The following is an 18,779-nucleotide window of genomic DNA, read 5'->3' on the forward strand; positions in this document are numbered from 1 at the left end:
TTCTTGCATGGGATTGTACGTTATGTAAACCAGCCTGAGAGTTCTTGCAAATTATGACGCACGGAGGTCGCAGGTTCAAATCCCACTCGGTTTCTTTATTCATGGTTTAAATTAATACATATGTACAAGCACGGCCTAATCAGTTTCCTTATAAGGTCTGATAAATTGACTCTGTGGTCATTATTACACCGTACTGTTATCCTTTCGGTTGCTTTTTACACTAGTGGCAACTGTTTTCTTTCAGTGCCTGTCCATAAAAGAGGAAAAATTTCGGATTGAATTTAGCGGTAACCTGAGATAAGTACACATAACGGGAAGGCCTAACGAGACAGTGTGGGACTGCAACCTGGAAATAAATGAAATTGCCCAAGGTAATTAGGCCAAGGGCGGTCCTTTCAAATTCTCTGCAACAGTCTCTCTCTTTTTCAAACACAGACTCTTCTGGATCCCACAGCAAAAGCAATTACAAGTTATGAACGGATTTTGTTTCATGTGTATGTATTCCACTGCATATACCTGTACATATGTAATGTCACCCGTTCCGGACCCCGTCTGGGTCAGATCAGAGACGTGCCACTCTGTGTGTACGGCGCCGCCACGTGCTCTGCACCGTGTGTTCATCATATCAAGGCTGCTGGTGGGAACTCAAGGCGTTTTGTGATTGGTCAACTGTGCTGTCAGCTTGTGACGAAGTTGATACTCGGGTGGAACACTTATGGGCAAGTTGCGCGTGTTGAGCGATGAATGAACAGGCGGACATGATGAGCAAGTTGTGGACCGTCGCCCAAGTTGTCGTACGTACCGCCGGGACAGCTCATTAATGTGGCATGTTTGTCAGAATGGAGCATGCAGTGGCAAACAAAAACAAGTTGGACGCAACCAAGTTAGAACATCAGAACTGAAGTCTTAAACACAAGGTAGGCGTAGGCTTAACTTTGTCGTCGCATGTTCCAGCTGTCTGAAAGGTGGTGTGCGGTGACTAACCTGAGTAAACTCTGAGTCTGACGCTTACTCTACGAATCGCCCAAAACATTTTGACATGGTCAGGCGATCTACCGGTAGTATCGGTCGCCCATACATGTTAAAATGTTTAGTAGTCCACGTTAATACTCGGACTATATGCGGTCACTTGATAAATTAGGAACATCGTGTCCCACGGCTAAAGGAAAGGAGACAGTTGAAAATTTTACATTAACGTGTAGCCCCCCATGATTTTTTTTTTAGTAAATTGGTAGTCTAAAATATTTGGAAAAGAGTTTGGCATATTCGTCAGTGTGAGTGTTGAATGCCTGTCTCTTAGCCGAGCCCGGAACAATTCACAGACAGTGGTTTTGAAACAAACATAAAACCACTGACCTAGTATTTCAAATACAGCTTGTCAAAAATTGATTCTGCTTCATTGGCTGTTTCGGCAAGAATGCCGAAACAGCTATTGTTTTTGTTAAAGTTTTTTTTTCCTTTTTCAGACTATTTCTTCAGCCAGTCGACTTTTGCACCATAATAATCCGATCGACTTCAAACTTGGCACAATGTTAAAACATCATTCAAGGACAGTCCTAGAAGAAATTTGGCATGATGACCTCTTCAATTTATTTATTATTGATTTTTGAATATTTAATTTTTTCCCATAGACTTTGTGCATAGATTGGAGGCATCATTTTCGTCACTTAGCAATCTCAGATCGTCATCAAAGTTAAACTGAGCAACTACCTTAAGACTAAGACAATACTGAAGTAATAACGGCATGATGATGTCATCACATGATTTATTTTTAAATTTTGAATATTTCATTTTTCTTTATAGGTTTTGTACAGGTTTTTCTTCTACGCGATGTTATCAATCTTAATGAGAGTAGTCCTGAACTTTGGCTGAGGATTACTATGAAAACAAAACAGAAATCATTTTTTTCTTCTTCTCCGTTTGATTACAAATATACCCAAGAGTCCAACTTTCAAATGATATTTCCTAATTTTTTTTTCAGTATAAATGCAAATCATGTTACATGTACATGTACATGACTTTAAAGCTGCAGTTTTTTTCCATAGGTTTTGTGTACGTTTTTCTAAAGTCAAAGACTGGTGCACTCATACATCTGACTGACTTTGTATTGGGAGCATATGTAGTCATCAATCCCTGGGGCTGTCAAAGTAAATTCGTCACAGTGACGTCATCAGGGGTCACGTGACATGAGATTAAAGTTGAAGTCTTCTCAATAAGTTTTGTATACTTTTTTCACTTCGCCCTTTTATCGATCTTATCGGTGGTTCACCTGGGGATTACTGTGAGAATTTCAGACAAATCAGAGGAAACTTTACCTTACAAAAATGATAAGCCTGAAAAATTAAAAACTCCAAAACAGCTCTGTGTTTGTCCACAAACACATCTCGTTTACATATATTTCTGTTCATTGTCAACTTTCAGGCAAGTTGAAACCGCCATCATGAGTTCTGGAAAGCATGACATCAAGAAGAAGGGGCGCCCCAAGAAACTTCGCTCCCAGGTTGCCCTGCCTGGTCCCTGGCGCAACTCCTCCTGGGTCAACAGCTTCGGAGGGAAGGGGGCTAGCCCTCTGAAATACCAGGAGGTCAGCCCTGGCTTCGTCCTGAGACAGCTCCTGGTCTTGATTGAGAAGGGCAAGTTCATCGACGCCTCGCAGCTGGTCAACAAGATCACCATGGATGCCCTGAAGGACGTCGTGAAGGACATTCCCATTGAGTCGACCATTGAGTGCATTCCACAGTCGCTCATCCTGTTAGAGAGTCTGTACTCACGGCTCTTTATCAGCGATGCCGACAACTTCCCCGTCGAGCAGTTCCAAGTAGAGGTTATGGTGTTCCACATTGTGCGTTACTTGTCTATGCTGCAGAGCTCCATGGAGTATAAGTATCCAAAGCCGGAGGATGCCAAGAAGTCCATCATGAACATTTTGAGGATTGTCCTGCACGTGAACCCTGACCTGGTGCGGACTCTCTACAAGCGGAAGAAGCTTATGGACACGGCGCTCCAGGGCATAGGGGAACATGGCCTGATTGAAATGAACGGGTCACTCGTCAGCCTCCACGATGCCTTGAAGCGGGAGATTGGGAGGAACATAACAGCCTACCGGGGTGCCGTCAACACCCTGGAGCACTTGAGCTTCTCCCGCACCAAGCCCATCTCGCTCGCCCTCAACGGCGACAAGAAATCGAGCCACGGTCACAACCACCAGGCCCTGACAAAGCTGAATGAGAGCCAAGTCAAGAGCCGCCTATTCAAGAACAAGGCCCTACTGAACGCCATCGAATCCAGCATCAACAGCCAGCTGCCGGCCCTGGTGGCCACCCTCAAAAACCGCATCGAGTATGACAAGAGTGCCCTGCTGGCCTTTGGGAAACTGAAGTCGGAAATCAAGACGTTCTCCTCCCACACCAAAGTGGTCCCCCTCCTCGCGCAATACTCCAGCAGCCTGCATTCGGTGCTTAACATGTTCAAAGAGCTACTGGACGAGCACTGCGTGTCAGACAAAAGCTCCTATTCTACCCTGGGTTACCATAGCGATGAGGAAGACATGCTCAGTGTACAGGAAGCGGCTGATGATAATGTGAGCCCAAAGCCAGTTGAACAACCAGAAACAGGTAAATTAGATGCACTCATATTATAGCATTTAACAGGCATCCAACTGAATATTCAATTGAATAGATATTTGTTTTGAATTCTCCGATCAAACAATACAAAGTGGAAAAATATAAAATAAAGTACCAGGCTATTTTAAGTAATAAAAAGGAGGTAAGTACCACCAATTATAAAATAATTAATTAGAGCTAATTAATTAAGCTTTGTTTAATATTTAGTATTTGGTTGGACAATCAAAGGGAGATTGTAAATTTGGTAACCCTGTTCCTTTAATACAAGGAAGAGCTACATTCAAACTTTCGACATCATATGCTCAAGAACTGTTAGGGTTGATGATGTCAAAAAAGGGGCAGGGTTTTGAGTTTTGAGGGAAATAAAGGAAAACTGTGAATGAACACACGACACATGGTGGATTCAAATTTGCATGGCCAGTTTATCAGTAAGAAAGTCAAGTTTGCTCATAATTTAAAACTTGGAATAGGGTCAGCACAATAAAAAGAGCTTTGCCTTTGTTTTTTGGTGGGACTGACTAGTTTTACAAAATTAAAATGACAAAAAAAATGGGGGGTCCCCAAGTATACAATCCCCAATCAAAATACCGTACAGTGTGGATATTTTTGAGAAAAAGATGAAGTTAATTTTAAAGGCCTCATAGAATGCATAGTATTGATGCAGTTTTCTTTAGGTACAGGTAGAACATTCAGTGTAAGTTGAATGTACATGTGTAGAGTAAATGTATATAAATGGGTCAACCATGAAAGGGGGTCTTTTTATCACCTCCTTTCAATCAGAGCTCACAAACAGTTTAAAAGACTAACATTGTTATTGGATTGCTCCTGTAAATGCCATGTGCAAACAAGTGTTCATGTAACACATCAAAAGCTCCAAGCCACTGTGACAGTTACATGATTAGATCTTTGGTTTACACATTTTAGCCATAAAGAAAACAGTGATTTTCCATCCTGCACAGAATGTGGATGGTAGCTGGGATGTGTGTTTTGTGGAAGGGCTGAATGCGAGTTTTGACTTTTGGAGAACTGTTCCCCCACAGAGAGAAACTCCTTTCTAGTGTAAATTGTACACGTTCAAGGATTTTTGTGTCAATTTGTATCAATTTCTTAAGAGAAACACACAAAAATATTTGAAAAAAAGTTTCATCCCAGGCTCCCGGCCTGGGGCCTCATTAGAGCAATTTAATCCTGTCTAAAATATTTCAAAATATTTCTGATTTTTTTCCATAAATCAGATTCTTAACTTAAAATGATGCAGTTTTGGGAGACATTTTACATGCATGTATTTTCTGTAGCACTGATATTGTACAAAATATTTTGAAGTGCTATACAATTAAAAAATAAATGGGATGTGATCAAATTAAGTTTACACAGAAGCACAAGAGCGGAGCACAATTACCACAAACATTTACCAAGGCAAAGAAAAATACAGTGCACAAGGACACCTGTAAATCACAAAGTCCGACTGATGTTTACTGCACGCTCTCATCTATCAGTAACACTCCTCCTGAAAGTACATGTAGAATGTGATGCAGCTGCAATCAATGGAAAGCTTTCACAGTTCACATCTCATTAAAAAAAAGATTAAGTAAGCGTAAATTTTTTACTTTGAACACTGGAGAATGTGTATGTTGATGTATTGTGTGTGTTTGTACGTGTAGCTGAGAGCTGAAAGTTTAATACTTTTTAGCTGTTGAAATTTGAAAAGCTAGATTTCAAGACTGAGACATTATTACTGGGCAAAGAGCCTTTGAGCTAAGCTGGTATCAACATGTGATAGGTTCTCAATTCTCAGTGGAAATCTGCTTTCTCCTTAATCTGCTTCTTTTGGGAGCTTAATTCTAACTTACCATTTTAATGACAGTGGTAGTCATACCAACTCCATGCATGTGTACTAATGCATACGTTGACCCCAGGGACTTGGACAGGAAAGATAAATTGGGGTTAGATTAAATGGATCAGTGCTGCTTTCCGTACTTGTAACTTTATTTCCTCATCCTCTGTTCATGTTTGCATTATGAATGCTTTGAGGTTTAAAATTTGCTGCGCAGGGTGAGCCAAAGCTCAATTTTGTTGCAGATTTCATCCACAAAAGGGTAGCCTGGGGGAAAACAGTCTTGAAATGCAGCCGTAGTCCTAGAACTTAAAACCAGTTAATTAGCTTGTATATAGCAACCATTAGAATGTGTTTTAATGAGGGATTTTGTTGGCTTTCATTTGGTAACTTATGGACAATGATAAGGTAGGCCTGCTATGTACATGAACTTCGTTATTTGTACAGTGCTGTCAGCATTTAGGAAGCTTCGGTCATAACTTGCTCGCGATTTAACTTAAACACAATCAGTAAAAAATACTTGAATGCTGCAAAAGGATGTGGAAGATCACAAGCAGACAGATACCACACATCTAGGCCTATACCTTCACATCTATATTGTTTCTTTAAAAAAAAGGAGTATTCGAGACAAAGGAAATGAAACTCTGCAGTAGATGAGTTAGATCAGAGCTTCCAAAGTTATACTTTAAAAACCAGTGGATGGTTAGTTGTCACAAAAACATCCAGCTCACATTTTTACCCTTGCCAATACCAACTGAAGCCTATTATTTGGGGATTAGGTTACTGTGTACATGAACGTACACATGTACGTCTTTATCCCAATCTGTTTTCTTTATAATTTTGCAAAGACCAGCTGATCAAAAGCACACCACACAATTCTCCCCGTCCTTGTGTCTATTCTTTGCCTCGCCCCTGCTGAGACCAAACTGATTGTTGGCCTTTGCTGTAAAGGGAGAAATAGAAATCTATAAAAGTGACTGAACAATGCAGCGACGACCTCCAAGGTCTTTGGTATGGAAGTATTTTCTTTTATTATCTGGCTAGATAAAATGAATGCAAATACTTGTACACTTTGTGTTCATACCCGGCCGACCTCCAATACTTTGTGAAGGTAGTTCCACCCGATGAGCAATAAAATGTCCAGTGAAGACACAAACTCCAACTGTGAAGATTTTATGGCACATTCCTCTGGCTAATGTTAGTCTACAGTACCAGGCTGCTTTGATGTTGAAGTTTTTCACTTAGATGTAATACTACTGATGTCCCCCAATGCACAATTTAATGGTCCATAAAAAAAACCTGCACAGTTTTTAACCACTCACCTTTATTGCATGTGGTGTATAATAAGTGTGCTCAAAGGAGAATGAAGTCTGGCATAATGTCCTCTGGAATGCACAGTACCCTTCTCTTAGCTAACTATGAAATGAGATAAATGTACATTTATTGCATTTCTTTGAGTAATAACAGGCAGTTTACTCGCCATCATCACTCGCAATAATCGTAACAAATGATGCGGAGACTATTTTCCTTAAAGGAGAGTTGGACCCTGTAGGCCGCACACAATTCATGAATGACCTGTCATCATTGGGTGGTCATATAACTGTAGTTGTCTCATGAAAGCTTTTACTGGCTCTAAACGTTGATAGCTGCATGTGTAGGTAGTGGCCAAATCATATATGGAGATGGCTTTAAAAGAGGACCATCACTGTAGAAATTTCTTTCTTTCTTTTTTCGTGGGGAGGGCAAAACAGTCTTTACCCTGAGCCTTTGAATTAATCTGTTTTTACAATGTTTTGGAGCACCATTTAACAACATTATTTTCACAGTGGATTTAACCTGAAAACACTCACTTTGTCAATGTCTACCCTTTTGGCTTCACCTTTGATTTGCAAAATCTCCAAAATGTGCCATTCTGGTACCCATTAGCACCCATAACTGCTCCTTATTTGTCTTCAGCCAGGTTTTACTGGTTTCTTTCAGTTAAGCACAGCAGAATAAACTATTGATAATACACTGAAAAAGTAAGTTAATAGGGACCCTTGATATACTGTTGTTATTCTGGAACTTTTTGTAATATGTGTGTGTTAATTTTTTCACTTTTTCCAAAATCCAAAATTCCAAATATGCGGCACACACATTTTTGGAAGCACACTCTTTGTATTTTAGATACAAGTTTTTCACTTTTCCCTACCATATTCAAAAACTTAAAGAATGAAGTCACCGTGAACAGTTTTCTTTTACTTATGATCCTCCACTTCCCCTTATGCTTAGCTCATACTTTTATATTTTTGAATTTTGGGAAAATTCTTTGAAATGTAAACACCCTGCAGATCGTACATGCAAATAAATGACAGGAAGCTTTACTTTTCCTTAATTGAAATAGTACATTTGTTTAATGGGGAGAGACCCAGGTCAGAGTTGTCATTTGATCAGATACAGACTTCATTTTGCAGTATTTTTGGCAGTGTCAATAATTCTGCATATCATTTTGTATAGTTTGCTCTCCTATCATTACCAAACTGTTACTATTCCAGGGGCAAATATAATAAGTCTGTCGTATCTGCCCAGTGTGTGGATCACAGTAATGCATGTCTTTGTTTTGCTAGACTGTGACTCCCATGCCAACTCAAGCATGCTCAATGTCACCCATGGCAGAAATTTTTCTCACAGGGAATGAACCATTCACGAACAGAGATGTCATTGTGTCCCTCCTTCACAGTTGGACGGGTTCTATTCTTCACCCATTTTTCCCTTCCAACGTCGCCCACTTTTAGGACACGTCCTCGATTGTTGCCCTCTGAAATAAATGCTGAATTTGAAAGCTGTTTGGGCTGAATCTCGAAGTCAAGCGCAGTGGTTAACCTGCCTGCTTGCTATTATCCAGGCTTGCCAATCACTTTGATTGTGTTCAATGAACGTGGGAAATATCTAACCTTCAAATACCCATGAAAGAGGGGTTTTTGGTTAATACATGTGCTGGCATTTTCTACCATAAACATGTAGGATTGAAATAAATCCAGGAAATGTGATTCATGTATTTGGAAAAATAAAGTGTTACAAACAAACAGAATGGAACTGAGGCATACTCAGGAATTGAAGTGGTACAAACTGAAAGTGTCCGCAGGTTTATTCAAGTCATTCCTTAAACTTCTGAAGTGAAAATGATAATCAAATACTAGTGTTGTTACCTAGTCATTTTTTTACATCAAGTCACAAGTTACTTTTCCACAAGTCAAATCAAGTCACAAATCAATTGTTTCCCTAGTCAAGTCACAAGTCAATTTTTCAGGATACGTGGCTCCATAATTGACTCTGTATTTGTACACTTTTGCCAAAATACATGAATGTTATTGCCCGTGTCACAACAGATATTTTGCAGAACTGGTATAGCATGTGCCTCATGTTTCTGTCATGATCTGATGTTTCGTGTAATGAAAAATCGTCAAGGTAATAGAAATGGACAAGTTTTTCTTTGCACATATCAAAATCGCAGACATTCTTGCATTTATATCAACAAAAAATAGCAATGTCAACAAGTCAAGGCTAATGTCCCAAGTCAAATCCGATAAAGAGACCTCTTTGTGCCCAGTCAGGTCAAGTCTCAAATCAGAAAACAACATTGCATTTTGAGTCTTACTCAATTCCAAGTTCTGCAATTCAAGTTGACAACCACATGTAAGCTGACCGGGTATTTTGTACATACATTTTGTACTTGTACCCTTACATTTATATCAAGCGCTGTCGGTTAAAAAAGGAGCATAATCTTGCTGTATGTTTTTAGTGGTTTTCTGTATTAGTAAGATACAACTCCAATAAGCACGAAACATCATATACCAGGGTTGTAATTGAACTCTTCTCTGGCATTTTCTGTTGAAGGCAGTCCCCCTTCTTTTCGTTTTTAAACTTGACCCTTTTGAAATTACCAGTTGGAAAGTGGGCTTTCACTGCAAGTGTTTGTCTAGTTGTTATATGTTTAAAAAACAGCCAAAGATCGGGCTATAAATGTTACAATTGCACAGCAAGGTAGTGCACACAATTACATGTACTTTGGAGCACTGTTGGCTTAGTGTGTAAGCGTCCAAATGTCTGACGTTGTGTTGTGTCATTTCAAATCAGAACAATAATGGGGTAAGCTTTCTGTCACTTCTAATAATAAAATACACCCAGTCCCAGATTATTGAACAGGCCAGGCCCAGAGCTTATGAAAAGTTCAGGGGCCTACAAAAAAGTTAGGGGCCTACCACAGGTGGTTTGCTAGAAACTGGCGGAAGTCTGCTTGTAACAATTATTTCACATATATGTTTCGTGCATGCAGGAATTGTTTGAAAAGTTTTGTCCTTCTGAAGCATTTTGGTACGTACATGCTGACTGACTTTCAAAGCTGCAGTATCAGTTAGGTCTGGCTGGGGAAAACCTCAACATAACAATTTTTGGATGAGGGTGATGTTTAATCTATGGTTGTTTGAAAAGTCACTTTCCTTTCAGCAAGGTTTCGAAAACGTTTCTTGTAAAATCCTTCCAATAAACAAGTTGATTGGGGGACCTGCCACTCTTGGATTATGTATTGAGCATCAGGGTACAGGCCTAGCAAAAGATGTTCACCTGATCTTACAATGTACATCAGTTTTGATTGATGAGACTGAGAGCTCAAGCTCAACTTATGCTCAATTACCGTTAAATTCCACAGTTGCTTGATCACACATGTACTAGATCACTATATGGCTGAAAAAAAAACCTCACATTTCAAACTATTCAATACCAACTTCAGTTCACAGACAGCCTTAATATCAAGTTCCTGATCCTCTTTGTTTGTACTCTGTTCAGTATTTCTCAATGTGCTTTGTATTTCTTTGCAGAAGAAAATACCCCCAAGGAAACGCCCCCGGCCGATCCGATCGAGCAGATCCTGAATCCACTGCTGGGCGAGCAGACTAGCCTGGACAAGCTCAGCCTTCCGGGGGAGGAGGCTCCAGAGAAGCGCTCGCGCTGGTGGAATCATCACAAGCGCAGTCGCTCTGTGGACGTCGGTGGCAACCGCGGGGGCCAGCGCCGCAGGCTGTCAGCTGGCAGTGAGTCTGGGGTGCTGCGTTCACGCAGCAGGTCCGCGGACCGCATTGCCATCTCCAAGCCGCGCCGGGAGAGTGTGGAAGAGAGCCAGGAGTTCCAGACGATGATGACCAGGATCCGGGACATGTCTGCCTCATCGCCAGGTACAGTGGGAATGAGGAACAGGACATGTAAAGTAAACCATTTGCTAACGTCAAATGCGTGGAATTGATTTCATGTATAAACTCTTTGCCTGCTTGCAATTTAGAGCCACAAGTCTTGTCAAATTGGTGGCAAGTTCACTTGTGCTTGTTCCATAGCACTGGTGGTGGAAATTGGGGGGGGGGGGACAGTGGCTCCCCCCCGCCCACTTTTTTGACTGGGAAAGCATGGTTCTCCCCACATTTTGTACGTCCTATAATAGAGTGGGACCTAATAGGCTGGCGTATTAATGGCAGATGTCTGATGGTCCCACAACTCCCGCCGCTTACAAAATCTTTCTGTCATCAGTGTTCCATAGTTGAGGATACCACGTACAGTGTACTTGATGAATAATACTTACTATGTGGACCCAAATTATTGTGGGAACAGGAAAAAGGGCCCAATTATGATGATGTTGGGGTAATCTCCAAAATATAGTCCTGGCAAAAAGAGGCGTGTTTTTACTTTACCATAAGCAGCAGACAAAGCTTCCTGACCGGCAGTGATGAATGCATTCATTAGCTCAGTAGTGTCATTCTGTGCGTAAGGACAATGTGCTGTCTTCAGAAACGTTTGTGCCAGATCGGGTCTTTATTTTGTTAATTTCAAAATGACTTAAATTTATGAAATGATAAAACTAACAAGGTCTCTTAGGTGGTGCTTTTTGAGTAGGAGCATGCATGGAGGTGTGACGCATTGGTTCCTTTTTTTTAGCAATCGGCCGTCGTCAGTTGGAACGCCGTGGTATCAGCCAACCACGGAGTAGAGATTCCTCCATCTCGCCGGCTGCTCTCCGAAAACATTTCTTTGGGGGTGGATCGCAAAGCCCTTCCATGAGTTCTCAGAGTAAGACATCTGAATGCCTTTGACCTGGAATTTACATGTCTATGTTGATAATGTACCACAGAAAGTAGAAATTAACCTAATAGTCTGATTCAGTAAGCCCCGCCCACTGCATACGTGAGCACTTAGAATGTGTTCTTCTCAATGGCACACTACATGTTCTGCGCGTGCATGCATGTTGGGCTTTTATGCACGCATGTCGGACACAAATCACGCCTGGCCACGATTGGTCAGAAGACAATGGAGCGGGGCCTAATGGATTGGTCTGTCTTTATACAGGATGATTGATGATCTGTTGGCAGTCAATGTGAGCCATTTTGTGCTTCGTTGACTCAATATTTCTTTGTGCACTCGGCTAGTGGCTTCCATTTCACCTTAGTCTTGCCTAGGGAAATACACTGTATGGATTCTTTTGCACAAGTACATCCTGTTTTCATGGTTCATCCATACCCAGGTGCATGCCTATGTGAAGAAGCTCTGACTTTATGCACATTCAGACGAAAAATTGGAAGTGTGCCAAAAGACCCACACTTGAATTGTCTCAGGTTTAGAGATATTTAAGGAATGTGTCCCAATGAAAACCTGAATTGCTGAGCTTGCCAAAAAGGTTTTGATCTTGTTTTATGGCAATTGCTGTGAGGTTCTCTTTAATGTGTTGTGCTTTTCCACTCAAGCTGATTTGAAAGACGATCTTGATCCTCTATACGCCACCATCAAGCCAAAAAGTCAGAGGACCAAGAGCTCCGACAAGGAGGCCTCGAAAGATGACAAGGACCTGTCCCAGAGACTGGAAGATGCGCTGAAGGAGCGAGATCGCCTGGCCGAGCGAGAGAAGAAGCTGGCAAAGGAGAACGATCGGCTCAAGGACCTGCTGCGCCTGGTCACTATGGAGATGGAGAAGATGAAGGAGGGGCGGAGTGAGTCAGCCAATGATGAGTGAGTCGGTTGAGTAATTTTTCAGGGTGAGGTAGAGCGAGTGGCCAGCGTTTCAGCTGAGGCCATTATAAGTCCTCTCACAAGTCTGGTTACAAGTCTTTTCATAGGACCAGTCACTGAGTATTAGGGTAGACAGTGACAAAGGAACGCTTTTGTCACTGTCCATTTGAATTCCTTGTGACTTTTGGGACTGGATGGCTCATGATGGACTTGCGATGGGCTTGTAGGAAGTTTGTGATGGCTTGGTTTAGAACAACGTGAGGTGCATTTTCATTTTTTGGGTCGGTGCATGTAGTTCAGTTTCTGACGTCCAGGAATCGTGACTAAAATGCTGTTTCCTTCAGAAGAGGGAAGTATGGTATCAGGCAAAGCCAAACTCTGGTCACTGAGTTGATAGTGAGACTCAAATGTCACCCTATGGTGGCCGAGGCCCTGTCTTTGTCACTGTGCTTGTGCACCGGTCCTTCAGAAGCAGCTCTGTGCCAGCAGCCACGGAGTGGTGCTTGCGAAGCGAGCATGTTTGCAAGTTTAAGAAATGTGTGTAGAGAAGTGCATCCGGGCAGATGCACATATTTGCAGTGCCCGGAGCAGTCTGCTGTGATATCAGTGAAGTAGAGACTAGCAGTATCTTTTCAATGACATTTGATTTTTCTGCCTCATAATGTAAAGCATGTGTTTTTGTCATTTCGGCAGAGTTTTCCTGCTTTCACCCGATTCTGTTGAAAATGGGCCAAGAGTAGCAGCTGAGCTGGCATTAGTGGCAAATCCAGTGGAGGGATTCATTGTGTCTTCCGGTGCTGGTAGTAGTGTCTCAGATGGGGTCTCCCCGGTCTTGTCCGAAGCGATTCCTGTCCCAGAGCAGTTTGCAACTCCAGACCCGGTTGCATCAGCTGAATCTCCCGATTCACCTTCAGAGCAAGTGTATGTCCTGTCAACAGATCAGCCAAACCGGTCGCCACCCCAGTCAAGAAAGACGGCCTCCTTTGTTGAGCAGCAGAAGGCTGTCCTGCGAGAGCAAGCTGAGCGTCTGAGTCAGTCTTTCTCCAAAATTCACCACCAACCACCAGAGGAGCTGCCTGAGTCTATTGTCAAGCAGCGGAAGGCGTCCTTTGAGCGACAGGTACAGGCTTCTCAGCAGGAACCCTCCAAGTCCCCACCTCAAGTCAAACGCCTTGCTAATCTTGATGAGAAGCCTGATGTGCCAAGTTTAGCCGCACCACAAGAGCAAGTCTCTTCTGATAAACAGGAGGAAGGACGTGGAGATCTAGAAACAGTCAAGCCATCACAGAATGAGACAATTCAGGTAGGGTCTTCCTCTGATGATGAACAATCACCTGCACCTTCTGCCGGAACATTGCAGCCTGATAATGAGCCACGAGAGCCTGTTGTAAAGCAGGAATCACTAACTGAGCCCACATCCTCCATGGACTACCAGGAACCTGCAGAATCTCCGGCCCCAATTGATGAGCCTCAACCCACTGCCCACAAGAATGCTAAGTCAGCCGTGTTGTTCAACCAGCCCCACCTGGCCCCAATTCCCGAGACCTCCTCCCCGGTTCTCCACCTCAAGTCCGCCAGCCTGGTCAAGCAGGCCAGGTCACCGGACGGCTCCAACAACCGTCCCTCCAAAAAAGTGGAACAGAGAAAGAGCAAGACTACCCACACCAACCGCCACCTGCCCAAGAATATCATCCGCGGTGTGATGGACGATTTGCTATACGACTACGACAAGTTGTACTCTGAGCAGCGGGCCGTTGCCTGGACAGGCCTCACCATCCCTCCCGAGGACAAAGATGCCTTGCTCTTCTCAGTCATTGTGGTATGCTCTTCAAACTAACATCATTTGAATTTTACATTCCTTTCCAGTCACAGCCCTCTGTCCCAGCACTGGAAAGTTTCCCCAAGAGTGTTAAAAGAAGACATTTCGAGTAAAGGGTGTTTAAAAACACTGACTACTTAAAGTGAAACATGACACATGGTGTTTTGTCAAGTAGAAGAAAAAAATTGCTGATAAAAAATATTAATTATAAAACAAACGTCAAATGAATATCAAAGTCCTTATGAAACCAAATTAATTTTACTGTGCGGGGGACCGATTTCGTCTACTGCTTTACCATTTGGTCTTTTAGTCAAGGATAAGACTAAGACAAAACTGCAATAGCAGTAGCCGCTATAAAGTGCACTAAAAAGTAATCTTCATATTGTTTCTTGCTTTTATTAATGACAAACAACTGAAAGATTAATGGAAGGGATTGCCCAATGATATGGGAGGTCCACTGTTGACTTGCTCCTCTTTTCATCTGACTGGGTTTCCTATGTGGATATTCTGGCAACCAGAGAATGAATGCAAGTGACTGGTCAAATGCTTGAACTAAACTGTGCGTCAGACTCGCCAAGACTTTTCTTTGCCCTCCCCACCTTCTGTCCTCTTCCAGTTTGCCTTCCAGAGTGCCCAGACCACCATCCACGAGCTCCACATGGCCAGGGCCCGGATGCTGCTGATCCCTACCACGGACGATGAGGAGAGCGTCAGCAGCTACACCATGGACATCCGGCCGGACAACAGGTCGCAGGTGGAGCTGCTGGAGCACCTGCGCAAGATGGGCGACTCTTTCGACCTCAATCCCATGATAACGGTGAGACTGCTATGGTCTGCTCCAAGGAGAGGCCGTAACCAGGGTGGCCCACAGTCACAGAATGAGTTTGAATTTATCTATTCAAATTCTCAAACTTTTAACCTCTGATCTGAAAGATCTCACTGGCATTCAATAGCAGCACCTTTGGAACTTCCAAGTTATTTTTCTTTAAGAAGGGGTGAAATTTGAACTGTCAAATATTCTGCCAACCTCCGTGAAAAGTACTGCTTCTAACCTGATGTCTTGCCACAAGAAGTTTGCTTGGTTTTCAGAAAAACCATAATTCTATCTAAAAAAAATAATAAATGCTTCATTTTTGGTAATCTTTTTTATGGCACACAGGACATCCTGGAGCGGCTGTATGAGACATCAGAGCATGCCCCCCTCCTGCAGAGCTCTGCCCCACTCACAAAGTTTGTGACCAGCTGCGTCAGCCTGGCCTGGCAGCTGTCCATCCAGAGCGCCCCCTATGTCATCGACTTTGAGCTGCGATCCTTTGACGCGTCCCTGCACCAGCGGGCGCAGGGTTGCAACCGGAAGAGCGCCCGGGTCAAGGAGCACATCTGGCCCTCGCTCCTGGAGTCCTCCAAGGGCATGTGCGTTTACAAAGGGGTGGTTATCACGTGATGGCAGACCGCAACTGGAGCAGCAAGGCCTGGTTTCCATATCAACGGAAAGTTTGGCAGATAGAGCATTGCTGAGCAGTTTCCGACGATACGCAACCATTTGGAAATATTTTATCCCAACTGATGTAAACAGGGACGGCGACAGTTGGCAGAGTTGAACTTGGTTCAACTCTGCTGTCTGCGTTCAATCACCAGAGTAGGCCTGTACAAACACCCACGCTGGTATGACGGTCATAGTGCCACTCATTTTGCCAATTTTGTCTTTATTCCTAACACATGCAGGACCCAGTTCTGAACAAAATAGCTGACTTTTTGGGGGGTGGAATGACGTCACAAAGCATGTGTTCTGCAACTGTGTTTTTTTGGTCTTGCGTGCGGTCGGCAAATGTGACAACCATATGGAAACCAGGCTTAACTTGGGTTGAAGGATTTAAAAAGTGGAAGCTTGTACGGATGCAAATGTTGATTGCATACAAATCTGTTGTCCAAATAGCTAGGTCTCGGTCTTGTTTCCACTGGAAATACGTGAGGCCATGCTGACCAGAGCTCTAGATGCCCATTTCCGACAGTTTTTGTCCCATCAATTAATACAAGAATTAACTTTACTAGTCATGGAATCCTCCCGAGCTTGGTCTTAGCTCTAAGTAGAGACAAGTTGATAGACTACTCTAAACATTTAGTTTATGGTCCCAGGGTATAATTATGGTGTCTAGCCTGACCCAGACCTGCAGAGAGAGTAGTGGCAAGTTAACGTCAGACTTTGGAACCAAAATGGCTGCTCATTTAGTGTGCAGTACAGCATGCAGCTATTGTGAGCTAATTGTGCATTTTCACTAATGCATAATCCACAATATTGGTTCCAACAATTGAGTCATGCATGTCGCAACTCTCTTTACATGCAGTACAGCTCTTGGCCTGACCTTTTCCCATGCTGGAAACCGTTCCTTTACATTCCGGTATAATGGCCATCACTCTGCGAAGCAGAACCATTCTATTCCCGACTTCATGTACATCTAGTTCAGCTGATTTACAGTAAACAACTGCCACTTGTGAGGAACTAGCTCAGGTGCACACTTTGCAGGTGTCTCTTTTATATTCAGTTGCCTCTTGGATTTATGCAAAGCTTAACAAAATTGGGAAAAAATTACCATGACCAGAATACATCTTGGAGGTGTGCTTCCAATTCTGTGGAAGCACGCCTCCACAGTTAGATGCACGAACGTGTAGAGTAATATCATATCTTTATTTGCTAAAACTCTCAACAGCTAGGGTGGCCTATTTTTGAAGTATAGGGGGCGGTATTATTCTGACCAAACAGAAATTTCCAAGAAGCAAAAACTTTAACTAGATTTTTCTCAGTTTCATATCTGTGTGGCATATCAGGTTCAAGCATGGGGCCACAGAATTGGTTTAGTGCTTCTGTCGTACACAGGTTCTAATAATATTGCTCTCCATCAGTAGCCTTTTTCAGCAACATCTATTTCTGTGATTGTATATCCATTGTTGTAATCTCACTGCAAAATGCATATCATGGCAATGAAGGTTTACATTTTGTATACAAGGAAAATTTGGTAATTATAAATAGATTATTATATAGCGGTTTTGATACTTGGTACAAATTCCAGCTTTGTTTGTTGCATATGGGTAAATATTAGCAAAATCAGTCGGTTCAGTTTGGTAAAAAAATGCAGATAAGAACAGATTTCATGGAAGAATACTCAGAAAGACTGGCTTTGCAGTGGCAAGAGACTTGACGTAATTGTAAAGGCAAGTTATGAAACTTTCCTGCAATTTGACTCTCAAGACCTTTTTTTAGCAACTGCAACTGTGCCCTCATTTCTACTTGTTTAACCACAGATATTGAGTTAGCATGACAGTAACTGTCTTCGAAAAGAGTTTTTGAAAAAAATGACCCAGAATATTTCTGATTCTTGACAGGTTCAAGGGTGCACTAGCTGCATGTTGTGCACCTTCGCTGAAAGTCAAGCGTTGACAGATTTAAATCTAGCTTTGAAGATAGATACATATCTGTTTACTTGGGGCTTTGAAAAATGCATGGGTAAGGTGTTTTGAGAGTGCTTTAAATTGTAGTTTTAGTATACATGTACTTTGGCAATTTCAAAGTATAATTTTCAATATTTCTGTGGCAATTGCATTTTCCCAGAATTTTTTTGCCAGGCAAGGCCTGAATATGAGCCGCACAACTTTCTTTTATTTTTTTGAGAAACATTCAGGCTGTTTTATTTTTTCTTATGCTAAATTAACATTCAAGAGTTATCAAAATTTTTAATTTCTTGGCAATTCTGTTAATTTTTTTTTTTTACGTTTTTGTTCTCCAGATGTCCTTGGAATATTTTATTTTCTGGCAATTGAAGTATTTCATTTCTCTTTTACAGACAAGACTGTCATCTTGTAAATATGTTTCCCCCATATTTCTTTGGATGTGAGCTTTCCTGTTTTCTCTTAAAACTAAAGACAATAAGACTATAGTCTTTGAAATATATTTTTCCTCGCCTCCTTGTCTAAATACATTATAGTGCTTGCTGAAAAATTAAGCGCCATTTGTTGTTGTTTTTCCATATTACCCAACAAATTCCACATTTACCAGAAATTTCATTTCCATATTTCCAGTGAAGCACAATTTTAGTGTTACACCCTTGGCAGTTTAGTTTTCCCGCAATCTTTAACTTAAGTCCAAGGCTATAGTCTTGTCAGTTTTTAAGCTCTTTGAAATTTCAGGAGTTTACTTCCAAACGTAAGGCTGTTCAGTCTTTTCAATTCTATAATTCTATATTTTCATTGCGATTGCTGATTTTTCATTTTCCTTGGAGACACAAGGCTGCATTCTTGTTGAAGTCAAATATTTAAACAATTCTGTAGTGAAACTAAGTTCACCAAATTTTATTTCAACAAGACTATAATCTTCAGACTTCCAAAGTGTGAACATTTCTACAGCAATGTTTTGGTTTGTTTGATGTTTCTGAAAGAGACCTGTTTCATCACCAATGATGCAAAAGACAATGAAAGAAAAAGT

General features: G+C 41.9%; 1 protein-coding gene across 1 annotated transcript; it reads left to right on the forward strand.

Annotated features, from left to right (window-relative positions):
• Positions 1 to 820: 820 nt before the first annotated feature.
• On the forward strand, positions 821 to 18,248 carry LOC110983109 (uncharacterized). The gene is made up of 8 exons (XM_022242068.2): positions 821 to 917; positions 2,422 to 3,614; positions 10,314 to 10,667; positions 11,419 to 11,550; positions 12,222 to 12,483; positions 13,177 to 14,302; positions 14,919 to 15,119; positions 15,462 to 18,248. Exons 2-8 carry the CDS (start codon positions 2,441 to 2,443, stop codon positions 15,744 to 15,746), a joined length of 3,534 nt encoding a protein of 1,177 aa, XP_022097760.2. The 5' UTR covers positions 821 to 917; positions 2,422 to 2,440; the 3' UTR covers positions 15,747 to 18,248.
• Positions 18,249 to 18,779: the final 531 nt, after the last annotated feature.

Source organism: Acanthaster planci, linkage group LG13, assembly GCF_054643075.1.
Source record: "Acanthaster planci isolate LZ-2023a linkage group LG13, COTS_SCS, whole genome shotgun sequence".
Lineage (NCBI taxonomy): Eukaryota > Metazoa > Echinodermata > Asteroidea > Valvatida > Acanthasteridae > Acanthaster > Acanthaster planci.

What these genes read in the sequence shown, in the direction of transcription:
- LOC110983109 (XM_022242068.2), top strand. Translation starts at nt 2,441, where the DNA reads ATGAGTTCTGGAAAGCATGACATCAAGAAGAAGGGGCGCCCCAAGAAA. An exon ending in AGTGAGTCAGCCAATGATGA is followed by an intron (nt 12,484 to 13,176) that starts GTGAGTCGGTTG and finishes TCATTTCGGCAG; the next exon opens with AGTTTTCCTGCTTTCACCCG. An exon ending in ACCTCAATCCCATGATAACG is followed by an intron (nt 15,120 to 15,461) that starts GTGAGACTGCTA and finishes TATGGCACACAG; the next exon opens with GACATCCTGGAGCGGCTGTA.